The sequence below is a fragment of the Mesocricetus auratus genome, unplaced genomic scaffold (genome assembly GCF_017639785.1).
Source record: "Mesocricetus auratus isolate SY011 unplaced genomic scaffold, BCM_Maur_2.0 Super-Scaffold_100006, whole genome shotgun sequence".
NCBI classification, from domain to species: Eukaryota; Metazoa; Chordata; class Mammalia; order Rodentia; family Cricetidae; genus Mesocricetus; species Mesocricetus auratus.
Window position 1 is genome coordinate 17,588,130 of NW_024429190.1, and position 22,615 is coordinate 17,610,744.

The 22,615-nt window shown below is 45.4% G+C and overlaps 1 protein-coding gene across 3 annotated transcripts in view; it reads right to left on the bottom strand.

The window, feature by feature from the left end:
• Stk32b (serine/threonine kinase 32B) overlaps positions 1-22,615 on the bottom strand; it is a 238,465-nt gene that overhangs the window by 56,298 nt on the left and 159,552 nt on the right. For all 3 annotated transcript variants that reach the window (XM_040747009.1, XM_040747010.1, XM_040747011.1), the window contains one exon: positions 16,520-16,693. In XM_040747009.1, coding sequence (XP_040602943.1) covers positions 16,520-16,693 — 174 coding nt within the window. The remainder of the gene's footprint in view (positions 1-16,519; positions 16,694-22,615) is intronic.

Below are 22,615 nucleotides of genomic sequence, written 5' to 3' on the forward strand. Positions count from 1 at the left end.
TGAGTGCCATGTATGATGAAATATTAATGACACTTTTCATGGGATGATGACAGTTCAAATAGCAATGACACCATCTCATAAGTGAGAAAGAGCTAAGAGCAGGGATGGGCAAGGAGTCTTGGGCTACTGAATACTCCAGGGCTCCTGAAGAAAGAATGTTCAGCCTTGGCAAATATAACCAACACATCCATGATCTAGCTAGATGAAGACAGGACCAATGGAGTGCCAGGGTGTCCGGTTTGCCCTGTTAACCTAGAGTTAACCTTGGAAGAGGAAGAGTCACCTTGGAAGAGGAAATTTCCATTCTTTGGATTGGCTCATGGGCATCTCTACAGAGGGTTGTCTTGATGGCTAATTGATACAGGAGGGCCCAGCCCACTACGGGTGGCAGCAGCCCTAGGCAAGTGGACCTAGGCTGTTCAGGAAAGGTCTCTGAGTATGAGCCTGGGAATGAGTGATCCAACAAGCATCATTCCTCTATGAGTTCTGCTTTGAGTTCTTCTTAAGATCTTGTCCTCACGTTCCTCAATGATGGACTGTGACATGGAAGTATAGGCCAAATAAACCCTCCCCTCTGCAAGTTGCTTCTGGTCATGGCATTTTATCACTGCAACAGAATAAAACTAAGATATGGGCCATGGCACACTTCATGAAGTTTTGTTGTTACTTTGTACACAGTTCAGAAGCCATTAAAACTCCTGCCCAACCTACACCTTCCATATCTCTTATTCTTCTGGCTGCCCTGGTTGCAGATCTTTCCTCTCTTCTTCCTCAAATGTAAGCCATGGTGCCCATGTCCTTTGCATGGGGTTGACTGTGTTGTACAAGTCTCATGGACCAGAACAGATCCTGTGAGAGCCACATAAGATAATTTACCCGAAAATATTTATGCTGGATTTTGATTTTATTTCAAACAGCTCTAAAAATTGCTTTATGCTATACAAGCCACTAAGGGGTTGTACAGTATATATTAACAAGAAGGTTGGGGCACAGGCTCTCTGAAGCCCCTGCACTGCCTTTCCTAAGTGCTAGAAATATCTCTGGGTAGAATTTAGCAACTATGTTCTGGATTCAAGTTTTGTTTTTGTAAATAAAGTTTTATTAGTGTATTCTTGTGCCTTATCATTCATTGATGCATTGCTAACAAGGCTATTTCATGCTGTAATGCTCTGTGAGCCTGTAGCTTCCATCCTGTACCTTCTTCTCCCCTCCTGGTCCATCTGGTTTCATCTTAATGTCTCTAGATCCTTCATCATATAAGCCAGTTTGCCCCCTCCCATTTCAGTCAGTTTTGCCCTTGGAGGGTACACGGTTTAGGCATCTTTACTCCTCCTTCCAGAAAATAAAAAGCAATTCAAGGAGCTTCCCTCCAGAAGCCTGTGGTATTTCCTGATCTTGAGCGTAAACAAACCGGTTTCTCGTGCCACTTTGATAAACCATCTTCAGGGTCTTGTCGAACTGTGTATTACATTTCTATTTCATTCCTAGGGAAAAGAGGATGCTTTCCAGGGAAGAAGGGCTACTTACTTTTTCCTCTGAAATTAAAAATTAGATGTAGTGTAAAGGGGAAGCAAGGAATACTGGCTCTGTCGAGTGTAGATTTTTGCTCTCCCAGTCAGCTCTAATCCTTATCCTCACAAGGACTACAATGTGCACAGATGCACAAGGGAGTGGTTTGGGGGAGCAGGTCTGACAGGGCCAGGTGAGGTTCACAGACTTATAGAATGTTGGGGCATATTGGACATGTGATTGACAGGTGCCTTCGGGGCCACCAACAATACTGATGAATCGAATTTGCTTTTCAAACATTGTAGACAAGAAACCTGACATCAGCTTAAACAAAGACAAGGTCAGAATTTGGACCCATGTCATCTGCATAAAAGGCCAACATCACAGAGGCCGCCAGGAGGCCAGATACATCAACTGCTACTGCAGCTGTCACATGGGGGCGGGTGGCTGGGCCACCCATGCTTCTCCCCACACTAACATGTTGCTTTGGTCTTCAAAGGCACTGTCTTTCTTCATATGTCATCTCAGCTCATGGGCTGTCACCTGGGGAGTGTTGTATGCTCATTCCACTTTACAAGGCAGAAACCAAGAGCCCAAGAGATCAATAGGCTTGCTCCTGGAACACAGCGAGCAAATGGCAGAGCCCTGCTCCAGCCTGTTGATGAATATTTCACTCTTCTATTTTCCTTGTTACTCCCCAGGACAGTAGGAGGAGGGAGAGGGAACAGATGGGCTGAGCTATGCTGGGACACATCTGCATCACAGTGCAAGTGTGCGCCTTTTTCTTGTTAATCTTCACAGGCACTGTGAGGCTGGGGAAGGAAAGTAGATCAGGACAGAGGGGGTCAAGGGCTGGAGAGTGGCTCATGAGGACCTGACCCCTGTAGGGGAACTCTCAGTTCCTGACGTCACACTTGCTTTCCACTGATAAGCTATTCAGGTTCATTGGAAATGAATGTGGCCTGTGAAGACACATCTGTGTGTGTGTGTGTGTGTGTGTGTGTGTGTGTGTGTGTGTGTGTGTGTGTGGACACACAAGCAGAGGCCACAGGTTGATTTTGGGTATCCTTCCTTAGTCACTCATCTACTTTTTTGGGACTGGGTCCCTGTTCACTGACTGGGCTACACTGGTTGACCAATGAATCCCAGGGATCCTTCCCCAGTGTTGGCATTTTAGACACTGCCTGCTTTTTATGTAGGTCCTGAGGATCTGGTCCTCATGCTTGTGCATCAAACACTGACTGATGAAGACATTTGAACCCCTGTGCATGCATCTCATGGAAGCAAACCTCAGCGGGGGGACGCGTTAAGAGTCTGCCCACAGCGGTTGCCCACCCACACTTTCTGCAAGCAAATTGGTGAGGGTGCAGGACTGAGTCAGCTTCCAAACTGGCTTCCTCTACAGCTGCCTTGGAAAGTCCCCGTCCTCAGCAGTTTGAGACTCAGTAGCTCACCTTAGAGATGGGCAAATACCCTCCAGTTCCAATGACTCACTAGTAAATTCTTTTTGAAAAATGAGTAACATCCACATGGATGATAAGCTCCTCTTAACTTTTCAATCTGCCGCAAGCAATGTTGGTAAGTTCCACTTATTGCCGCTCACCACAGAGATATGTGTCTTCATGCTTTCAGGGATTTTTCACACATAGAAATCTCTCCCTGCCTGCAGCTCCTGCGCCTTCTGCTATGGAACGGTGGGTATATAGCAAGTTGGGAAAGCTAAGGAATTTTAAAATGCAAGTAAGTTGCAGTTAGAGTTTCACTTAGAGGTTTTTTTCTTTTTCAAAATGAACCAATTTCTAGAAATATCTAGAAATTATTGTGTGTTGGGCAGATAGAATGCACAAATAGTTCTACCTGTGGCCTAAGGTAGGAGTCACATGCATAAACATGGAATTTTCTAGAAGCATGCAAGGCTAGGTAGAAACACAGATGGGAGGGGTTGACATTGCTAAGGAGGGTTTGGGAAGACTTCCTCTTGAAATCTGTAGTTTACTTTCCAGGAAGAATGATTGAAGTGACTGAGAGAATTCTCCACACAGGGACACTTAAAGGTGCATGCCTAGGTGGCAACTGGGGGATTGTTTTATGAATTCCTTGGTTTCTCGACCTCTTCCTCTGGGTCTTTCGGGAACCCCTTGCCATTCACTGTAGTCCTACAAGGCCTCCATGGGGTCTGTGGTTTCTGCTGTTTAGATAGGAGTACATAGGAATTCATTTGCAGTACATCATGAGAGTGAGGTCAGTGCTTGCTCTGGGATGAGCACGTGACTCCAGAAAACCAACCAGAGTCTTCTCTGGGGTAGGTCTATGAACCTGGTGAAAAAGAAGATCCCTCTGGCTTGTGGTGGCCCAGCTGGGCACAGGGCAGTGTGAGACTGATGGCAACATTGTTGATGGCTCACTGGGAGTCTGTTTGCCAAAGAAGTCACAGAGATGCTCAGACTAACTCACTCACTCACTCTTGCTCTCCGTATCTCGGATGCAAAATATCAGCCACGGTGACTTGCCAAACTCTCTCTGTATTCCCACTCAAACTTGACTTTCATTTGTCACAATGCATGTGAGCAGGCAATGAAGACAGTTACATGTGCCTTTAGTATCTCAAGGTAGTCAGGCAGTCACTGGAGGAGAGTGCTGATGCTGGTGTAAGAGATGCGTCTGCTAAATCTTCCACTGCTATGCCCTGTGGATAGACATCACCAGACACTCACTGGCCCTCACAGGAACCTCATCTCTAATACCGAGAACCTGGCATTATTACCTCCCAGTGTGGCTCACAGACAAAAATCCAAGAATATTCAGACAGCTGAGACTAGGGAAATGACATCTACAATGATGGTGTAAATGAAGGCAGAGGAACACCCATCTTTGGTCTGCTTCACACGCTTGGCTATAAAAATCTATGTGGTTATTACCTATGTTGTCAAATCCCTGATTTTTATGATGAACTGAATACCCTGAACTCCACTTATAGCCTTTCAGCTTCATGGCAGTTCAAAAGTCATCCACGACAACAGATATTGTATTTGGATTTTAAATTGGTTTATTCTGAGTCTTTGCTTTCTGACACAGGGTCTCGCTATGTAGCCCAGGCTATCCTTGGATTCACACTACTCCTGCTCCAGCCTCCCAAGTGCTCAGATGACAGGAATGAGTTACTATGTCTGGCATGGATCTCTCATTTTTTTTTCGAGACAGGGTTTCTCTGTATTGTTTTGGAGGCTGTCCTGGAACTCGCTCTGTAGACCAGGCTGGCCTCGAACTCACAGACGATCTCTCATTTTGCTCTTTCCCCAGGTCAGTAAGCATCATGCAGTCATCTTTCCAGAAGCTCAGCAGTGGCAGCCCTCAAACTGTGGTCCTGTGCAGTGGAACTATGATACCCATGCTTTAAAGGGATATCCTGTAGCTCTGGGAGCACCTGGAGGGCTAGCTTTGAGATAATCTTTAAGAGTGTAATTTAGATGGAAAATTATAGCTGGTTGTGTATGATTTTATGCCTCATTCTTGGTGCTGCTTCCTCATTGTTTCTTAGAAATGGCAGTCAGTGTTTTAGATCAGGTTTTTTTCTTTTTCATTCTTTGTTCTTTTTTTGTTTTTAATAAAAAGCTCTTTTATTAAGCTTGCTTCTGTCAAGTTCCTACTCTCTTGAATTCATCAAAAAAAACACAGAAAATTGTTTATTGTAGTTTAATGGGATCAAGAGATAGGAAGGAAACTAAGAGGTTTTTGAGGACATCCTTTGAGAGACAGGTTCAAGGCATTCACCTTTATCTGGTGAACGCTGGGGAGTGTGCAAGCAACATTTTTAGGAATCAAAGTGTTAGAGTTCAGTTTTGAGTCAGGAGGCTGTGTGTAGCAAGGGCTGTTTGTCTGTCCTGTAAATTCATGTGACGAGAGAGAGGTGGGGGGTGGGGGCATCCTTCTGTATATGTTTCTCTTATTGGTTGATGAATAAAGCACTGTTCAGCCAATGAGGCAGGAAGATAGGTGGGTCTAGGAGATGAGGAGAATTCTGAGAAATGTAGGCAGTCACCATGTAGCCCGCCAAAAGAATAACAGGTCCAGACCCTTCTCCGGTAAGATTAGACCATGTATAAATACATAGATTAGTAGTTATGGGTTGATAATTAAGACAGAGCTAGCCAAGAAGAAGCCCAAGTCACCAGCAATAGTTTCATAATTAATATACCATCCGTGTGTTCATTTGGGGTTGACGCAGCTGTGGATCAGGCTGGCAAGAAAGAGTGCTCATAACAGAGAGAGCCCCTGCTTGCTCCATAAACATAGAAGAGTAGAGATAATTTGGGGGAATGTTTCATTGCATGCAAATATATTGAAAGGTAGTTAGGCTCCTTAGTATAGATCATTATCTAACTAGTTAAGAAAGTTGAATTCTTCTATGTTAAATAACAAGGTGAACACCTCAAAGGGACAATCTCACCCAGCAAAACCCACAGCTAACGTATGCCACAATTAGTAAGCATATCAATTAATATTGCAACAAAGGGGCAGTCATAATAGGGAAGCTTGGGACTGCTTCTATTGCCATAATTCTTTGCCAGAGAGAAGAGTGCTACTGTGACATATTTTACTTTTCATAATCCTGGCAAGCACATCATTTTTGTCTTGGCCTCAAAATCTTGGGGTATGTTTTGCAGGTAGCCAAGGTCATGATTCTAGCACCAAGGTCAGTGTGACACCAAAGTACAAAGTCTGTATCTTACTTAGGGATTCAATTCCTGTGAAGAGACACCATGACCTAGACAACTCTTATAAAGGAACATATTTAATTGGTGTGGCTTGCTTACAGTTTCAGAGATTCGGTCCATTATCATCATGGTGGGAAGTATGGTAGTGTTCAGGCAAACATGGTGCTGGTTACATCCTGATCAAAAGGCAAAAGGAAGTAGACTGTGACACTGGGAGTTATCTTGAGAACAGGAAACCTCAAAGTGTACCCCACCCCAGTGACACATTTCCTCCTACAAGGCCATACCTACTCCAACAAAGTTGCCTATGGTGCCACTCCCTATGAGCTTATGGGGCCATTACATTCAAACTACCAGTCTGTCTTGAATCTCTGAAGAGACACACCACAGGTCATCTGTGGCTCCCCAGGAAGATTCTTCTGATCTCCAACAGCACACTCTGCCTTCTCTTCACCTAGGTGGAAGGGGTGTCCATATCCTTCTGCCTATAGTCCATCTTTCACACAGTAGTCTGAATAAGCCTCTGAGAGACAGCCAGCATGAAACCATATTGCAAATATAGAACTAATCATATCACTCCTCTGTGGAAACCTAGCAACAGATTTCTTCTCTTCAGGGTAGTCTTGAGTCTTAGTTCCAGAGACAATCAAAGAACCAAGCAGGGTAAACCCGTATATAGTGTGTGTGTGTGTGCGCGTGCGTGCGTGTGTGTGTGTGTGTGTGTGTGTGTGTGTGTGTATTCTCATGTATGTGGGTGCATGTATATGTTCATGCATGTGGATGACAAGATTGATATTGCATGTCTTTCTTGATTGCTTTACTTTTTTTCTAAGACATGGCCACTTCACTAAACCCAGAGACTTCTGATTGGTTGATCTAGCAAGTCAACTTGTTCTAGTGATCTTGTCTCTGACTCCTGGCCCCTGGGACTATAGGCAGTCTACTACACTTACATTGTCTTGCATATGGGTGCTGGGCATCTGTACTCATCTCCAATATTTGTGCACAAGTGCTTTGCTCACTGAATCATCTCCCTGGCCTCTTACCTTGAGTTTTGAGCCAGGATCTCTCACCAGGACCTGGAACTCTCTGATTTGGCCTGGCTGGTTGGCAAGTAAGCATCAGTCCTATCTCTCCAGGCAGGACTGGAATTGTAAGTGTGCCCCATGCTGAACTTTTATGTGTGAGTTCTGGAGATCTAATTGGTCCTTAGGCATCTCCAGTCACTAGCCAGTCATGGAACCACCAATTGAACATCTCCAAAACATACCCTGGACTTCTTGCATCAGTGAGGTCCCCACGTCCCACAGCTCCAATTACTAGAGTCGCCATGCACTCATTGTCTTCCTATTCAATTTCCTCACAGTGTACATGGCACGCTTTGAAGGCTGTTGTGGTTCTGACCCAGTTCTGTCACCCAACAAATGTGACCTTGGATTAAGCACCTCACAGTGCCCTCTTCAGGTCTTTCTTTCCAGGTAACTTAACTGTGGCAAAGTGTTGGCAACAGGTCATCTGTGGCTCCCAGGAAGAGTCTTCTGATCTCCAGCAGCACAGTCTGCCTTCTCTTCACCTAGGTGGAAGGAGTGTCCATATCCTTCTGCCTATAGTCCATCTTTCACACAGTAGTCTGAATAAGCCTCTGAGAGACAGCCAGCATGAAACCGTATTGCAAGTATAGATCTAATCACATCACTCCTCTGTGGAAACCTAGCAACAGCTTTCTGCTCTTCAGGGTAGAAGCTGAGGTGATAAATTCTATTACCATCTAGCTCACCTCCCCCATGCCACCTGACCCATCCACTCTCTGTGTACACCTACTGCTCCAGCCATTCTACTGTTTTTGTCATCACTGAGACATACCAGGAAAACATCCATTATAGAACCATCACAATGGTGTCCAGAAACATTGTTTCCAGAGTGATATACCTCATCTCCCACTCTTCCAGCACTCAGTCCATGTGCCCCTATCTCAATGCTCTGGAAACAAACAAGACCTCCATCTATGAGCCTTCTATCACTATGAATTCCTTAGCATGTATTACCACTTGGGATGGTGTAGACATATCTTGTTTCTTGTCTCTCTCCTTTTATGAGAGTTTATCCACCAAGGAGGCAGGGATCTGGTCATTATTTACTTCTGCATTGCTAGCCTGGCATGGGGTAGATTTCACTATTAGGTAGACAAATATATTCATGAGTGGATGGATGGATAGATGGATGGATGAGTAGAGGGGAATTCATGTGTGAATAGATACATAGATGCATAAATGGATGGATAAATTGATGGATGGATGGATGGATGGATAAATGGATGGATATGTAGGTAGATGAATGGATCGATGGATTGGTAGATAGATGGGAAGACGTATGGATGCATTGATGGATAAATGAATAGATGCATAGGTGGGATTAATGGATGTATAGAGGGATGGATAGATGAGTGAATGTATGGCTGGATAAAGAGATAAATGGATGAACACCTCAGCATTTCTGGAACTGGACAGGATGCCAAATCCAGCACAAGGGAAATAATGCCAAGCTCAATCTTAGGAGTTTCCAAGTTTTAACCATGAAAATATTTACCACTTTCTACTTTCCTTATCTCAGTCTTCATCTGATTTGAAAAACCAACAACCCTTGTGATGGTATAAGTTGAAACGCACACTTGGTGATCTTAAACCCAATGTTCAGCATAAGGTGGCTTGAAGTACATACAAGTAAAACACTCATTGGTCCAAGGATCTGCCAATGCATTTATTGTACCATTTCTTCTCTTTGGAAAACATCTGTTACCAATTTCACTAGTCAAACTCTTCCTCACAGTTCCAAGGCTGGTTTTTCCACCAACCTAGGCAAGTGGTATGCCTACATAACATCCTAGACTGTTAAGAGCACATTGCCCACCCTATCTCTTATGATCCATAATAATCTCATCCTTGAATTGCCTCCACTTTTAACATGGAGGTGTGAAAGGTTGCATCAAATTGCATATATGCAGCCACAATCAGGTATACATATGCCCATACAGACATGTGTGCCCTGACAAGTGGTGGTAAGAACTTCACTATGGCAACTAATTAAAATAGCTTCTGAAATTATCTCTTCAAAACTGTCTTTTCTCAAGTGCACATTTTTTTTTGGGAGTGCAGAAGTCTAATTGTCTCTGTCTTAACCCCTAAGTCTGAGATTGCCCCATCACGGTGTACTGAATGGCAATGATGAAGATGCAGAAGATTCCACTCAGGGAAGGACTCAACTATGGGGCGACCACAGAAATAAACCTTTAAAAACTGTGTTCTCACAGCATGCTGACATTTCAGAAAATGCTGACCCGCTTTCCGGCCACCTCGTTCTTTGTCTTCCTTCAGAACATCTTCTGTGAATTAGCCTCTAATTCATTGGGCGTTTGCAGAGATCTGTTTTCTGCTCCCATATTCTGCTCCCAGATTTCACCCACATCCTTTGTCGTGAAGTGGAAACCTGCCCTGTTTTGAAAATTTATTATCTAACATAAACACTCTCTACCCAATTGCAGATGCAATTTGTACCCAGGGGACGGGACAACCCTTCTAAGGATAAATTGGATTCTCGTGTATCTCACTTCTCAGTCCTCACAAAGCCATAAATCTTCAGAATGCTGGCCTGGAACAAAGGCACCATAGCCCTGCACTTTGAAATAAGTTACCCCTGAAATACAATTGGAATCTCCATCCTAAATGACAGTCCACAGGAACTAGTTTTATATATATCATTTTTTAAAGAAATTGCTATGACTCCAAACCACAGATAATCAGGAATAATTAGGGGAAGGTTTTCTTTTTCTATTTTTTTTTTACATTCCAATCCCAGTTCCCTCTCCCTTCTCTCCTCCTGCTCCCCCCTCTTCGCCCTCCTATCTAATCCTTAGAGAGGGTAAGGCCTCCTCTAAAAAGTCTACTAAGTCTGTCCCATCATCTTGTTGAGGCAGGACCAAGGCTCCTTTCCATGCCCCACACCCCTGTGTCTAGGCTGAGCAAGGTATCTCTCCATATAGAATGGGCTCCACACTAAGTCAGTTTGTACATTAATATTAGACTTTGGACCCACTGCCAGTGGCCTCATATATTGTCCCAGTAACACCATTGCCACCTATATTAAGGTTGTCTAGTTTGGTCTTATTCAGGTTCCCCATTTGTCAGACCTGAGTCAGTGATCTCTCACTAGCTCAGGTCAGCTAATTCTGTGGGTTTCCTCATCATGGTCTTGACTTCTTTGTTTATATTATCGCTCCTCCCTCATTTCGATTATACTCCAGGAGCTTGGTCCAGTGGTAAGTTGTGGATTTCTGTATCTGTTTCTGGAAGAGTGTTCTAGCTTCTCTGGGGTTGTGGATTGCAGGCTGGGTATCTTCTGTTTTACGTCTGGTATCCACTTAAGAGTGAGTACATACTATATTTGTCTTTCTGGTTATGGGTTACCTCACTCAGGATGATTTTTTCTAGTTCTGTCTGTTTGCCTATGAATTTTAGGATGTCATTGTTTCTTACCACTGAGCACCACATTTTCTTTATCCATTCTTCAATTGTGAGGCATCTAGGCTGTTTCCAAGATCTGGTTATGATGAAATAAGGTTGCTATGAACATAATTGAGCAAATGTCCTTGTGGTGTAAATGTGCCTCCTTTGGGTATATGCCCAACAGTGGTATTGCAGGGTCTGTTTAGGGGGAAATCTTAATTGTCATGATTGGACACTTAGTTTCCTTACAATTGTGGGAGAGGAGATGAACTACTGAGGCTATAAAAACAGGTTATGCCACCATTATCTAATGTTGATGAATTATTGTATTATTGTTTTTTACAGTATCTAAAACATATGGGAGAGTTTCATAAGAATATTTTTGAATATAGCATAATCCTCCTATTCCCCACTCCTCCTTTTTCTGTTCTCCCCTTCCCTGGTCTTCTTCATTCTTCTAGACAATTTTGCTTCTACTTCCACAGTATATATACACATATATGCTGTTCAGTATGTGTATAAAACCCGAGAGGAACCAGCAACACTTGTCTTCCCAAGGCTGGCTCGATTCATTCTGCGTGATAATTTCCCCTGCATCACTCTCCTGTGGATGGCAGTTTTGATTTGCAGCTGATTAAATTCCGTTGTGTAGATATACCACATCTTCCCTATCCATTCCTCTGGTGATGGACCACTAACCAGCTTCATTTATTGGTGACTGTTAATAGCACAACATAAACTTTGGAGTCTATGTACCTCTGTGGTATGCCAGGCATAGTATGGCTGAACCACATGGTAGATCTAATTCTAGTTTTTGAAGCCCCCCCCCCAAAGATTCATAATGGTTGAACTAATTTACATTCCAACCGACAAAGTACAAGGGTTTCCTCATTTTCTTCCTCTCTCCTTCCTGCCCACAGCCTCATGTCATGGCATTTGTTATTCATTTTCTTAGTCACCACTATTCCGACCAGGGGTGAGGTACACTCCTGGTGTGGTTTCCCTGACAGTCGGAGACAATGAGTGGGAAGATTTTTCTATGTTTATCACTGACCTTATTGAGGACTCAAGACAAGCTATGCCCAAAGTGACATGTGGTCTGCATTAAACATTGCATCCTGCCCTCTCAGGAGCCCATTTCAAAGACAGCAAAATGGAGACACAGAGAGGTAGAGCAGTCCCAGCCGACTAAGCCATGCTGTCTGTCTACAGATCACACTTCACCTTGAGCAAGAATGCTCATTTTGCTGTGCTCCATTGGAGAGAAGGCAACTCATTAAAGTGAAGTTCAAAACAGAAGAGGCAGAGCAGGGAGATCCCACAAAACCTCCCTCCAGTCCTGAGGCACCAGGAAGCCACTCCCGGTGCTTTTCGCTTTAACAGGCAGACTTTTCTTTACATAGCCAAGCAATTGATAAGCTATAATCTTCTCTGAATTGTATAAAAGGATTGCGCATCATCCACCGGTCACCCTAATCTCATAGTCTCTTAAAAGGATGTGCATAGTACTAAACAATGTTCCCCTTGGGTTATTCACAAATCATTGGTTATCTTAAGTGGTGCTGGGACAACAGCTTTAGGTCTGAAGCAAGCAGGGCTGGAGCCTTAAGACTCCATTCTGGTAAGTGAAATTTGCTGGTTAAAGCTAATGAATTATGTAAAAGGTGCTTGATTCTCATAGGGCCAAGAGGCTAGCTTGCAATGACTTCTGCCACCATCAGCAAGCACACACTCAGGTTGCCCAGAGAGAATCTCTCTGGGATGCTTTACACCAGCAAATGCCCTCTTTTCTACTGAGGTAAAGCACACTGAAGGTGTTGCCCTTTCTCCGAAGTGTGTTTGATCCTCAGGACGAAATCTTAGCCTTGATGTGGGTGCCTTTTAGGATCATGAGCTGTCTTCAACAGAAGCCTCTGAACAAACCAAGACTGCTCTGAGCCCCACGGTGTTCAGTGGGCACTCAGGGATGTCTCAGTACAGAAGGAGGCCATGCGTTTATGAGTGTATGCACTTCCAATTCACTATCTGGCACACAGAAAGTTCTGTTAAATGCCAGCTGACTGACTAGATGCAACCCTAGTATTTAGTTTACTGAGGAGCTTACCAGGGAGAAAGTCCTCTATCTGAGCAAATGATTTCAGTTCCTCAGGGGTCTCTTTAGGTCATTCACTCAAAGTGTATGTGTTTATTAAATGCCCATTGTGCTCCAGAACCTGTATTGGAATAACACTGAATGCCTACTCCTGGGAGCCTAAAGTTCTGTTCACCCTCTGTCCCCACGAGCCACCAGGGGAGAGCCCTCCCTAAGGTGTGAGCAGAGTTACTGTGGGCACTCAGAGGAGTGGCTGCTGCTCTGCTCTCTTGGGAGCAGTTGGGGTCCTTGTAAAGCTCAGTAGGGCTGAAATGAGACAGCTCTGTTCTCTGCCTTCCCTGCTCCTGTCCTATTCTCGGACTTCAGGATTTATGTCAACATCCCTGAAACTCTGCATTTACTCCACACAATGAGCACAGGGAGCTGTTTTCAGAATTCCCAAACACTGTGTGTAGGATCTCTTTTCTTTGAGCTAGGCCTCTAGTCCCAGCACTCAGGAGTCCCAGGCAGGAGGATTATGAGTTCAAGGTCAGCTTGGACTACTCAGTGAGGTTCTGTCTTTGAAGCACAAAACAAAGAATTCTTCTTATAATCAAAGATGCCTAGCCAGTCAACAAAGGTACACCCACCCAGAAGCTTTATCAAAAGTGGGGTGCTCAGACATAGACCCCAGAACCACAACAAAAGCTAGCATGATAAAATTCTCGCACCACAACCCTGGGTGACTCTTCTCCAGCACTCTGCTAACTCTGCCAGCCCTTCCTCTTCTCCTTCATCTTCTCTTCCCACTTTCCTCTTTCGCCCAACCCCTTCTCCCCCACCACCTGTTCTGCTACTGTATAAAGATGTATATGCAAGCATTAAAAAGGACAAGTAGTTCTGGAACTTTGTTACAACTCGACACCCTCATCTTTCCTTTTTCCTTGATGAAGTAGTGCTAGTATTAGTTTTAATTAGTGTTAGTAATATTTGGGACCGGGTCTCACTTTGTAGCCCTGACTGGCTAAGACCTTGCTAGCTATGTTAACCAGATTGGCCTTGAATCCAGAGATTTGTTTGTTTCTGCTTCCTGAGTGGTATTAAATATATATATATATATATATATATATATATACCACAGAACCTGGCAAATGTTTTACATTTATTTACATGTATGTACATGCATATACAGGCATACAAGTTTGTGTGTTGGGGGCAGCGGATCAGAGAACTTTCAGGAGCCCGTTCTCTCTTTGTCCCATGTTGTTCCTGGAGACTGCAGTCAGGGCATCAGGCCTGGCAGCAGGTACCCTACCCACTGAGAAGTCCTACTAGCCATGGGATCAGTGCTGTATTTCAGTTAGCTCACTTTCCAGGTGATTGTGATGAGGCAGCAAATGCAAAAATGAGCATGCAGTGAGCTGCAGTGCCTGTGGGTGCTGCCCCTAGGCTGTTCATAGAGTGAATAACTGCCTTACTCTTTTATCAACGAGTTTTAAAAAATAAATTTATCTTCTTACCAACTCAATTCCAACGACTTTACTAAAGACTTCTGAATTAAAAAAATATACTTGGAAAATATTCTATAATATTTGTTATAGTTATTTTGATGTATTTAGAAACCATGTTTATTCCTAACCTTTTTCCTATTTGGTGTTTATTTTTCTTTTAAATTATATTCATTCGTGTGTGTGTGCGTGTGCGTGTGCGCGTGCGTGTGCGTGTGCGTGTGCGTGTGCGTGTGTGTGTTTGAAGTTGCAGTCCTTGTGGTTTTCACTGTGGGACAGCCTGTGGGAGTTGGTTTTCTCCTGATAATGTGTGGGTCCCTAAAACTGTACTCGGATTGTCAGGTTAGCAGAAGGCACCGTTGTCTAGGCAGCCATCTCACACGACTTCCAGTTAACGTTCAGACTGTAATGCTGGAAGATTTCCCTAGACATCTGATAGCCCTTGCTTGCTATTATCAAGCTGGGAACTGATAAGGATTAGGTGGGACCGAAGGACTCTAAGAGTCTAAAGTGTCCCAGGCAACCTCTGGGGTCACTGTCTCTCCTTTTGGCTCACTCCATTCCTACTGAAGTCACTGGTGTTTCCTGTTGGGGAATGAAGGCCCAGCAGCACCCAGCTGTCCTCACTGGACAGGCAGAACTCTCTTTCAGCATTTGGTGTACATCTGGGTGATCTTGCTGTCCTGTGATGACAGGATCGCCCGTGTCTAGGGCCATGTGCATCAGCCCAGCCCTCCCTGCTACTCTCTTCTTCTTGGGACTCACCTTCAGTTTGCTGCCTGGCAATAGTGGGAGCAACTGTGCCACACCTGCTCTTTAGTACTTCCTGGAGGTTGCCAGCCAATGCCCTATGTTTTACTCCCCCCACCACGCGGTTCCCTAGGAAAGGCTGCAGGTGGCTGAGCATTGTGGGGGTTATATGGTGTCTATCAGTTTTGACTCCTTGAGAATTACAGATTAACTTTTGTATCCACTTCCTGTGTCATTTATCCCTCCACATCTTCCTGGATCCCTAGAGTCTTGTGATGGCCTCATTCAGTTTTCTCTATCCTTCGAATTTGTCATTTAAAACAAACAAATGAACAAACCATACCTTCCTGTCATTAATTTGGGATATTTTTTGGTTTTTTGAGACAGGGTTTCTCTGTATTGTTTTGGAGGCTGTCCTGGAACTCACTTTGTAGACCAGGCTGGCCTCGAACTCACAGAGATCCGCCTGCCTCTGCCTCCCGAGTGCATTAATTGGGATTTTAAAAAGGAGAAAATGTGTGTGAATTAGGGTGTGGGCAGGTTGGGGGTTGTTTAATCTGCCTTCCAAGCCCTTGCCTTTTCCAGGTTTTTAGCTAAATCTTCCTAAGTTAGAATAGGACCATAAGGACATGGTGTGACCACAGGTGACCACATTTAAAACCTCCTTGACCTTATCCTCCTTGTGGTCCTAAGAAGATACCATGAACCCAACCACTGCTTTCCTGAGCCCCTCCTGGAACTGCTGCTCCTGCAAACAGACTTCACTTCCTGTGGTGTGGCTGGGCACGGGCAGGAAGATTAAGGTCCCCCACAGAGGCAGAAATGCTAAGCTTTTACTTAAAGCCCCAAACCAGCACTGGCTACCCAAGAGGAAGACAGCCCCCGAAACACACTGACTCCAAAGGGCAGAAAGAAAGACTGGACTTACTCCCACCTCAAAACGAGGCCAATGCTAGGTCCCCGCTGATCTGATGTTCGCAGAGCCCATTTATTCTTCCCTTTTACCGTTTGACTGTTTGGAGTGTAATGCTAGTGTGGAAGGTCTTCCTGGGCATCTGACCGTCCTTCTTGTTATACATCTGGCTGGGAACTGATGTGGAATAGGGGCTTAAAGACTCTGAGCCAGATTCTAGGGTGTCCCAGGCAACCCCTGATGTCACAATCTCTCCTCCAGTCTCAATCACATTCTTTTGAAGTCACCCCCTAACACCTTTGGATAGAGAAGCCAAGACAGCTGCCAACCCTGCACTCTACCAGTAGTACAGAACGGTGGACCGGCAGTGGTCATGGTCCATCTCCACTCAGGAAGCATGGTGGTCTGCTGTCCCCTGGTAATGTAAGGACAGCATCAAAGCTGTTGAGCCTTTTGTTGTCCCCAACGCACTGCAGCTGCTAGGCAACACCAGGACAAGTTCTCTTCTACCACTGGCCCCCGTCAGCATCCCGTCCTCCTACCAGCAGCATTACCTGTGGATTATGTGGTACCTCTGCAGGTACTCCAGAGCCAGAGCCAGCTCACAGATGTACAGTTTCACAGCTCCCTCTGAGAAATGCACGTTCTGCTGTAGGTGGTAGCGCAGGTCTCCGCCCAGCAGCAGGTCCACCACCATGAACATGTCTTCCTCGTCCTGGAAGGAGTACCTAGGAGCACAAAGGGGCACAGGTTAGGGCTGAAAGCATTGTTAATGTCCTCAGGGCCAACACTCCATTTTCCAGCAAGGCAGACTGGGGCCCAGAAGGATGTTGATATTGCCCACGGCCCAATGCTGCGGGAGGTGGGAGGGCAGAGGGTTTTCAATCCCTCTGCACTGTGGAGTCACTTCATTTCTTCACTGAGGCAAGTTTGAGTCCCAGCATTCATCTCCTGTCTGGCAGACAGGCAGCCTGTGAACAGGCTGGACTCTCCTATGCTGTCGCAGCTGGTTTTGGCTTGTGCTTTAATCCCATGCTGTTATAGCATGTATCTGGGAGGTTCCCCAAAGATCCATGGGGGGGGGGAGCTTGGTGGTCAGCCTGTGGCATGATTGGGAGACGGTGGAACTTTAAGAAGTGGAGCCAAATGGAAGGATGTTACCCTATTAAAACAGCCTTGTAACCACAGACTGAAGTCTCTGAAACCCTGAACCAATAATATGCCTTTCTTCCTTTAAAGTTGACCAGCTCAGGTATTTTGTCACAGCAATGGGAAACAGATTAACACGTGCTGTCAGGACTCCAAGGAGTCCCCAGCTCTGAAGAGGAGTCCTTCTCCCCAGCAATTCCCATGCCCTCTGTACATGCTGCTGCTCCCCACAAGAAGTTCATCCCCGGATCCCCTGAGCACTGTGATACTCTAACTCAGGTCCAAGAATTTATGGTGACAGCTTTTGCTCCAGGCTCTTGGAATTTGGCCAGGTACTAACCCGATATTCACTAGCCAGTGGTCACAGCCAAGTTCCCACTGACAACTAACACCAAGACTAGCCATGTATGAACCACCCTAGGTGTGAGGCTACTCTAACTAAAGCCCTTGTGTTTTGAAAGGCTTGACTTTAGGTCTTGGTGTGGTATTCAATTCTATCTTTGTTGAACCAAGAGAAAGCTTACTGAACTCGTTTTTTAGACATGAGAATAGAAGAGCTAGCACATACAATGTGAGAATGTTCTATACTTTCAGAGACAGCCTCACAGCATAGGACATGACAGACTGCCCTATACAAACAGGTAGAGATCTTGCTGACAGCTGTCATTTCCCTCTTCATATAATGCCTTCATAGTGGCTGTATCCACAAACTTATTTAACCTTTTATTACTTCCCAAAGACCCTGGCTTGTGAATACCATCCACATATGACCTTGAGAATTAAACTTCCAACACAAGAGTTTTGGGGACATGTTCACACAAGGCATAGCTAGAAGAGCTACCTGAGTGTGTGTGTGTGTGTGTGTGTGTGTGTGTGTGTGCATTTCTGTATATCTGTTACTGTGTAGAAGACCTTAGAAGTCCAAAGAGGATGGCATATCTTCCATGTAAACCCAGTTTACATCCTGATAGACAATGGACCTTGGACCATCACATTAATAGCCAGTGTGCCCCACACCCTGTACTCTCCAGTCACTTCTGGGCTGTCAAGGGGAAGCTTGTTAAACATTCTAGCAGAATCCTTAAGAGAAGTGATGTTAGTTTTCTGGGGGAAGGTTACAGACAAATGTTAAGGAGACAACTGAAATACAAAGAGAACACCATTTAATCAGTAATTCAAGTTTGGGTTGTTTTCTTGCTACAGATCTTTATTTTGCTCCAGGCCATATACCCTGCTTTCCCAAGGAAACTCAAAGATATTGCTGAGAACACAGAGTAACCTTCCATCAATCTCTGCTTTTGTGTGATTCTGTGACTCTGTGTCATTGTCCTTCTTGCTCCTCCTTGCACTAGAATAGTAATTATGCCCTCATCGCAATGCTGCATATTGTCATGGAAATGACGGAGGTGCTAGATGAGAGAGTGTGCTCTCACACAGTGACACTGACCTTCTGAGAAATATGGATAATTAGTTCTCCTCCAAGCACAGAGCTAACTGGGAGGTGTAAGGACATTGCTAATCCTGGCTTGGCTGCTGAGTAGGCCAGTATGAAGAATACATTGTTAGTGTGTGTGCAGGTCCTTGTACCTACGTGCTCACATACATATGGAAACTAGAGATTGACCTTAGGTGTCATTCCTCAGGTAACATCTACCTAGTTTTTGAGACAAGTTCACTTGTTATTTTGGAGCTTGCTGATTAGGCTAGACTGGCTGGCCAGCAAGTCCCAGGGATTCCCACTCTTCACTCGTCAGTGTTGGGATGACAAGTGTGGGCCGCCACACCTGGGTCTTCTTCATTGTTCCAGAGGATGGAGCTCACCAACAAGTTTTCCTGCCAACTGAGCCATTGTCATAGTTACTACATTATTATTATTATTTAAAAAAATATATTCATTTCCCACTGCCTGTCTCTGAACATGTCCACAGTGCTGAGGCTGGGAACCACAGGCTGAGGTCATGCTTGCTCTGGAAGAAGCCTCCTCTGACCCTCAGAGGCTGAGCTGTGTGACTGCTCTGTAATAACAGCAGTCTAGGCTGGTACTGCACAGATGAGGCAGCACATTCCCAAATGCTTCGAGTTCCCTCTGTTCTTCCAACCAGCCTATGGGGTGAGGCTGGCTCAAGATGAAACAGTGCTGTGACTGGGGTATAATATCCACCACCCCCTCTCCGCGCAGGCTTGTGTGAACACCTGTTCCCTAAGCGGGAGGGTGTGAGACACCACAGAGAACATCTGCTGCCAGGGGTGACCAGTGAGGGTTACACCCCCTCCAGTTCCAGGCTAGCTCGCCCCGTCTGGCTCTCCCATGCCTGGCGACCGCCATGCCTTCCCCATCATGATGGACTGAAGCCCCTGAAACCTTGGGCCCAAAGAAATCGTTTTATGTTGTTTTTAAAATCTCGGGGAGCTCAAAGATACTAAGTAATCCTAAAATGATACATAGAGCTGGGAAGTGGCAGAGCTGAGGGTTGAACCATGAGGGTCCACCTCCAGGACTCCCAGACCATAGCTGGTGCTCTGGAGTCCTCTGTTCACAGCCCTGTGCCATCTCTCCTTGTCTTCCCCACGCCCCCCCTTAGCCCGTGAACTCTCTGAGCACATTAGCGCTGTGTCCTTGAATCTAGCCTGGCTCCAAAGCATCATGCACACTCAGGAAGCAGTAGATAACAAACTCCCTGAGTGCCTGTAGGCTGTGAGGCATGGCAGGTATGTGGTCCACGGGAAAGGAAGCTGTGCAGAGAGAAGGATGGGGAAGCAAGATTTGCGTCTGATGTGGACCCTGCAGTTCCTGTCGCTGCCTATAGGAGGCCCCCCATATGTTATTCTTCTCACAGAAGCCTTGGACTTGCACGGGTGTGAGCCACTTCCCTAGCATCTCCCCACAGCCCTCCCACTCAGCCCAGGAGGCAGGGGTGACTTGACAATGAGCAGAATTAGGAAAAGGAGAAGCCTTGCTTGGCATCATCCTGCACTCCCTCACCCTTTCCAGGTCCATCAGCACATGTCTGCATCCTGCCTGCCGTCTCCCAGGCTAGCACCTGGACCCTGCAGTGGGTCTTGTGCAACCTCCATTTCCTCAGGTGCTGGTAAATCCATGTCAGAGCCCTCTAGGATGCAGGTTTAAAGCTTGCCTCTCCATGGTGTCTAGAGCTGAGCTCTATGGTGGCAGCACGTGGATCCGTCAGACCCGACCTGTCTCTGCATTTTACCTACACTCAAAGATGCAGGTCATCAACATTTATCCCCTTAGCCTTGGACAGACCCACTATCATCCTCACATTTCCAGTGGATACACCCCAAGGCCTAGGCCACTAGTGCCATGCTCTCTATCACCAACCTGGTGTTGCTCCTGAACCCAAGGTCACCCAGCTAAGAGGCACAACAGAAGCCCAGGAAGAACCCAGAGAAGAGCTTGCAGAACAAAAGCTGGTTGTCCCACTTACTCAGTGAGCAATCACACCTACTTTTCCCTCACCCAGGACTGAGGTCCAGTGACCATGCCACAGAAAGAGTGTTTTTAACAACAGGCAGAGTGTGCAAGGAGCACTGCAGGGAACCCAGAAACCTCAGACTTCCATCAGCCTGAAGCCCCCCAAGACATCTACAACAGGTCTTTCCATGGTTTTCTTCCTGAGGCAGAGGTCATTGGGTACCTGCAGATGTATCCAAGGATGGGCACCAGGAAACCACAGCAGCCGAGACAATCACAGGTCTCAAAGGCTCACCCAGCCCTGTGTCATTTCTGTGTGTTGGCTGCAGGGGTGAAGCGCTGGGTGTTGCCTTGATGAACTCATATCCAATATCATCTCTTAGGATGCAGATGGGGAGGAGGCCTTACCCATTACCCTCAATTCGAGTGACTCCTGGCTATCTAAAGTCCTGCACAGAAGGACCTAAAAATAGTCTTGTCTGTGACAGAAATCCAATAATGGGACGTCAGGCTCCCTGTCAGTTCTCATTGTAAAAGAACAAGGAGCTTATCAAGCCTGCATTGTGGTAGCTACACAGATATCTTTAATAACATTTTTAATAATCTTCACAATAACAAACAATTTTGCTGTTTAAATTTGACTTGAGCCACAAAGTCCTCTAACTTCTCAGACATGATGGCTGTCATTATTCTCCACAGGAAACTGGCTCCCATCTCCTATCTCAGGAAGTCAACTGGAGCTGGTCAGCCACATTCTGCATCCTGCAAGTCAAGAAGACAGCATACAGGAGAGGGGCTCACACACCACCCAGTTCTCCAAGCCAAAGCAGCTAAAGCCCAAGGAATTTTGCAAAGAGATTAAAATGACAAGCATCCACTGTCTACTGCTAACTGGAGACCTTTGGTGACTGAAAGTTCCTCCTGTCTACAAATGCAGATGTTCTTTTGTCACAGTGACCTTAGTATTATAACTTACAGCCTTCAGGTTTCTAGAGGTTCTTTTGCAACTGTCAGAGGATAAGTAAGCAAGAAAAGAGATTTTGGCTGTATGCTGAAAGGAAAATGAGGCTGGGCATAGTGGGCACACTTAATCCCGGCATTCCACTCAGGAGACAGAAGCTGGCCTACATAATGAGGTCCAAGGTTAGCTAGGGTTACATAATGAGACCCTGTGTCAAAAGTTAAAAAAAAAGTATGTGGGCATGGGAGTCGGGGTAGCTGTGTTCCCCCTGGACTGAATTCCAAGAGAAATCTGTACTTTGCCGTTCTGGGCTAGGGCTGTGTGTCCCATCCGCTGGCTCTCTCAGGATATCAGCATCTCTGACGAAGACCTGAGACCTGCTCTAAATCCACTCATTCTCTATTAAAAAACATCCCAGGATGAGCGTGGTGGCACGGCTTTAGAATCCAAGCTACCTGGGAGGCTGATGCAGGAGACTGCAAACTGAAGTTCTGCTCAGGCAACGAGTGAGTCAGTCAAGGCCAGGCTGGGGGAGACCCTGTCTCAAAGGTAGCAAAATGGGGTGCTGGGGAGATAGACCAGTGGTAGAGTGCTTACCTAGTGTGAGTTCAAGTCCTAGTTCTAGAAAATTAAAGAAACGAATAAAGAATGGATTTCCTGTCATTTTTAAAGTGAAAAAAGATTCAGTCAATTCCTCATCAATCCAAATGCCTCAGGTTTTAAAAGTGCAATGTAATGTAATATTGTCATCTCAAAAAGAAATAGTAAAAAACGGTGCAATGTGAACCCAAAAGGCCAGAGGGCTACATTTTAAATAGAAGAAGCTTGGACCACACCACCCTCAGAGAGAAACACTAGAGGGGACGATATTTGGGGTTTTGCAGCCACATGACAGTCCTTTCCATCAGCTCTATCCTAAGACACACAACCCCTTTGGCAATATGTACTTAATGTGACTTTTCAAACTGACAACTTCACTTGGTTCTGACATATCACTAGTTTGATTTTGAATGTAATTTGAGATTTACTTGACATTTTCTTGCTAAAAACAATGTGTTCTGTTCCAGCACTGTAAACAGAATCCCTCATGTAAACAGCAATGGAAAA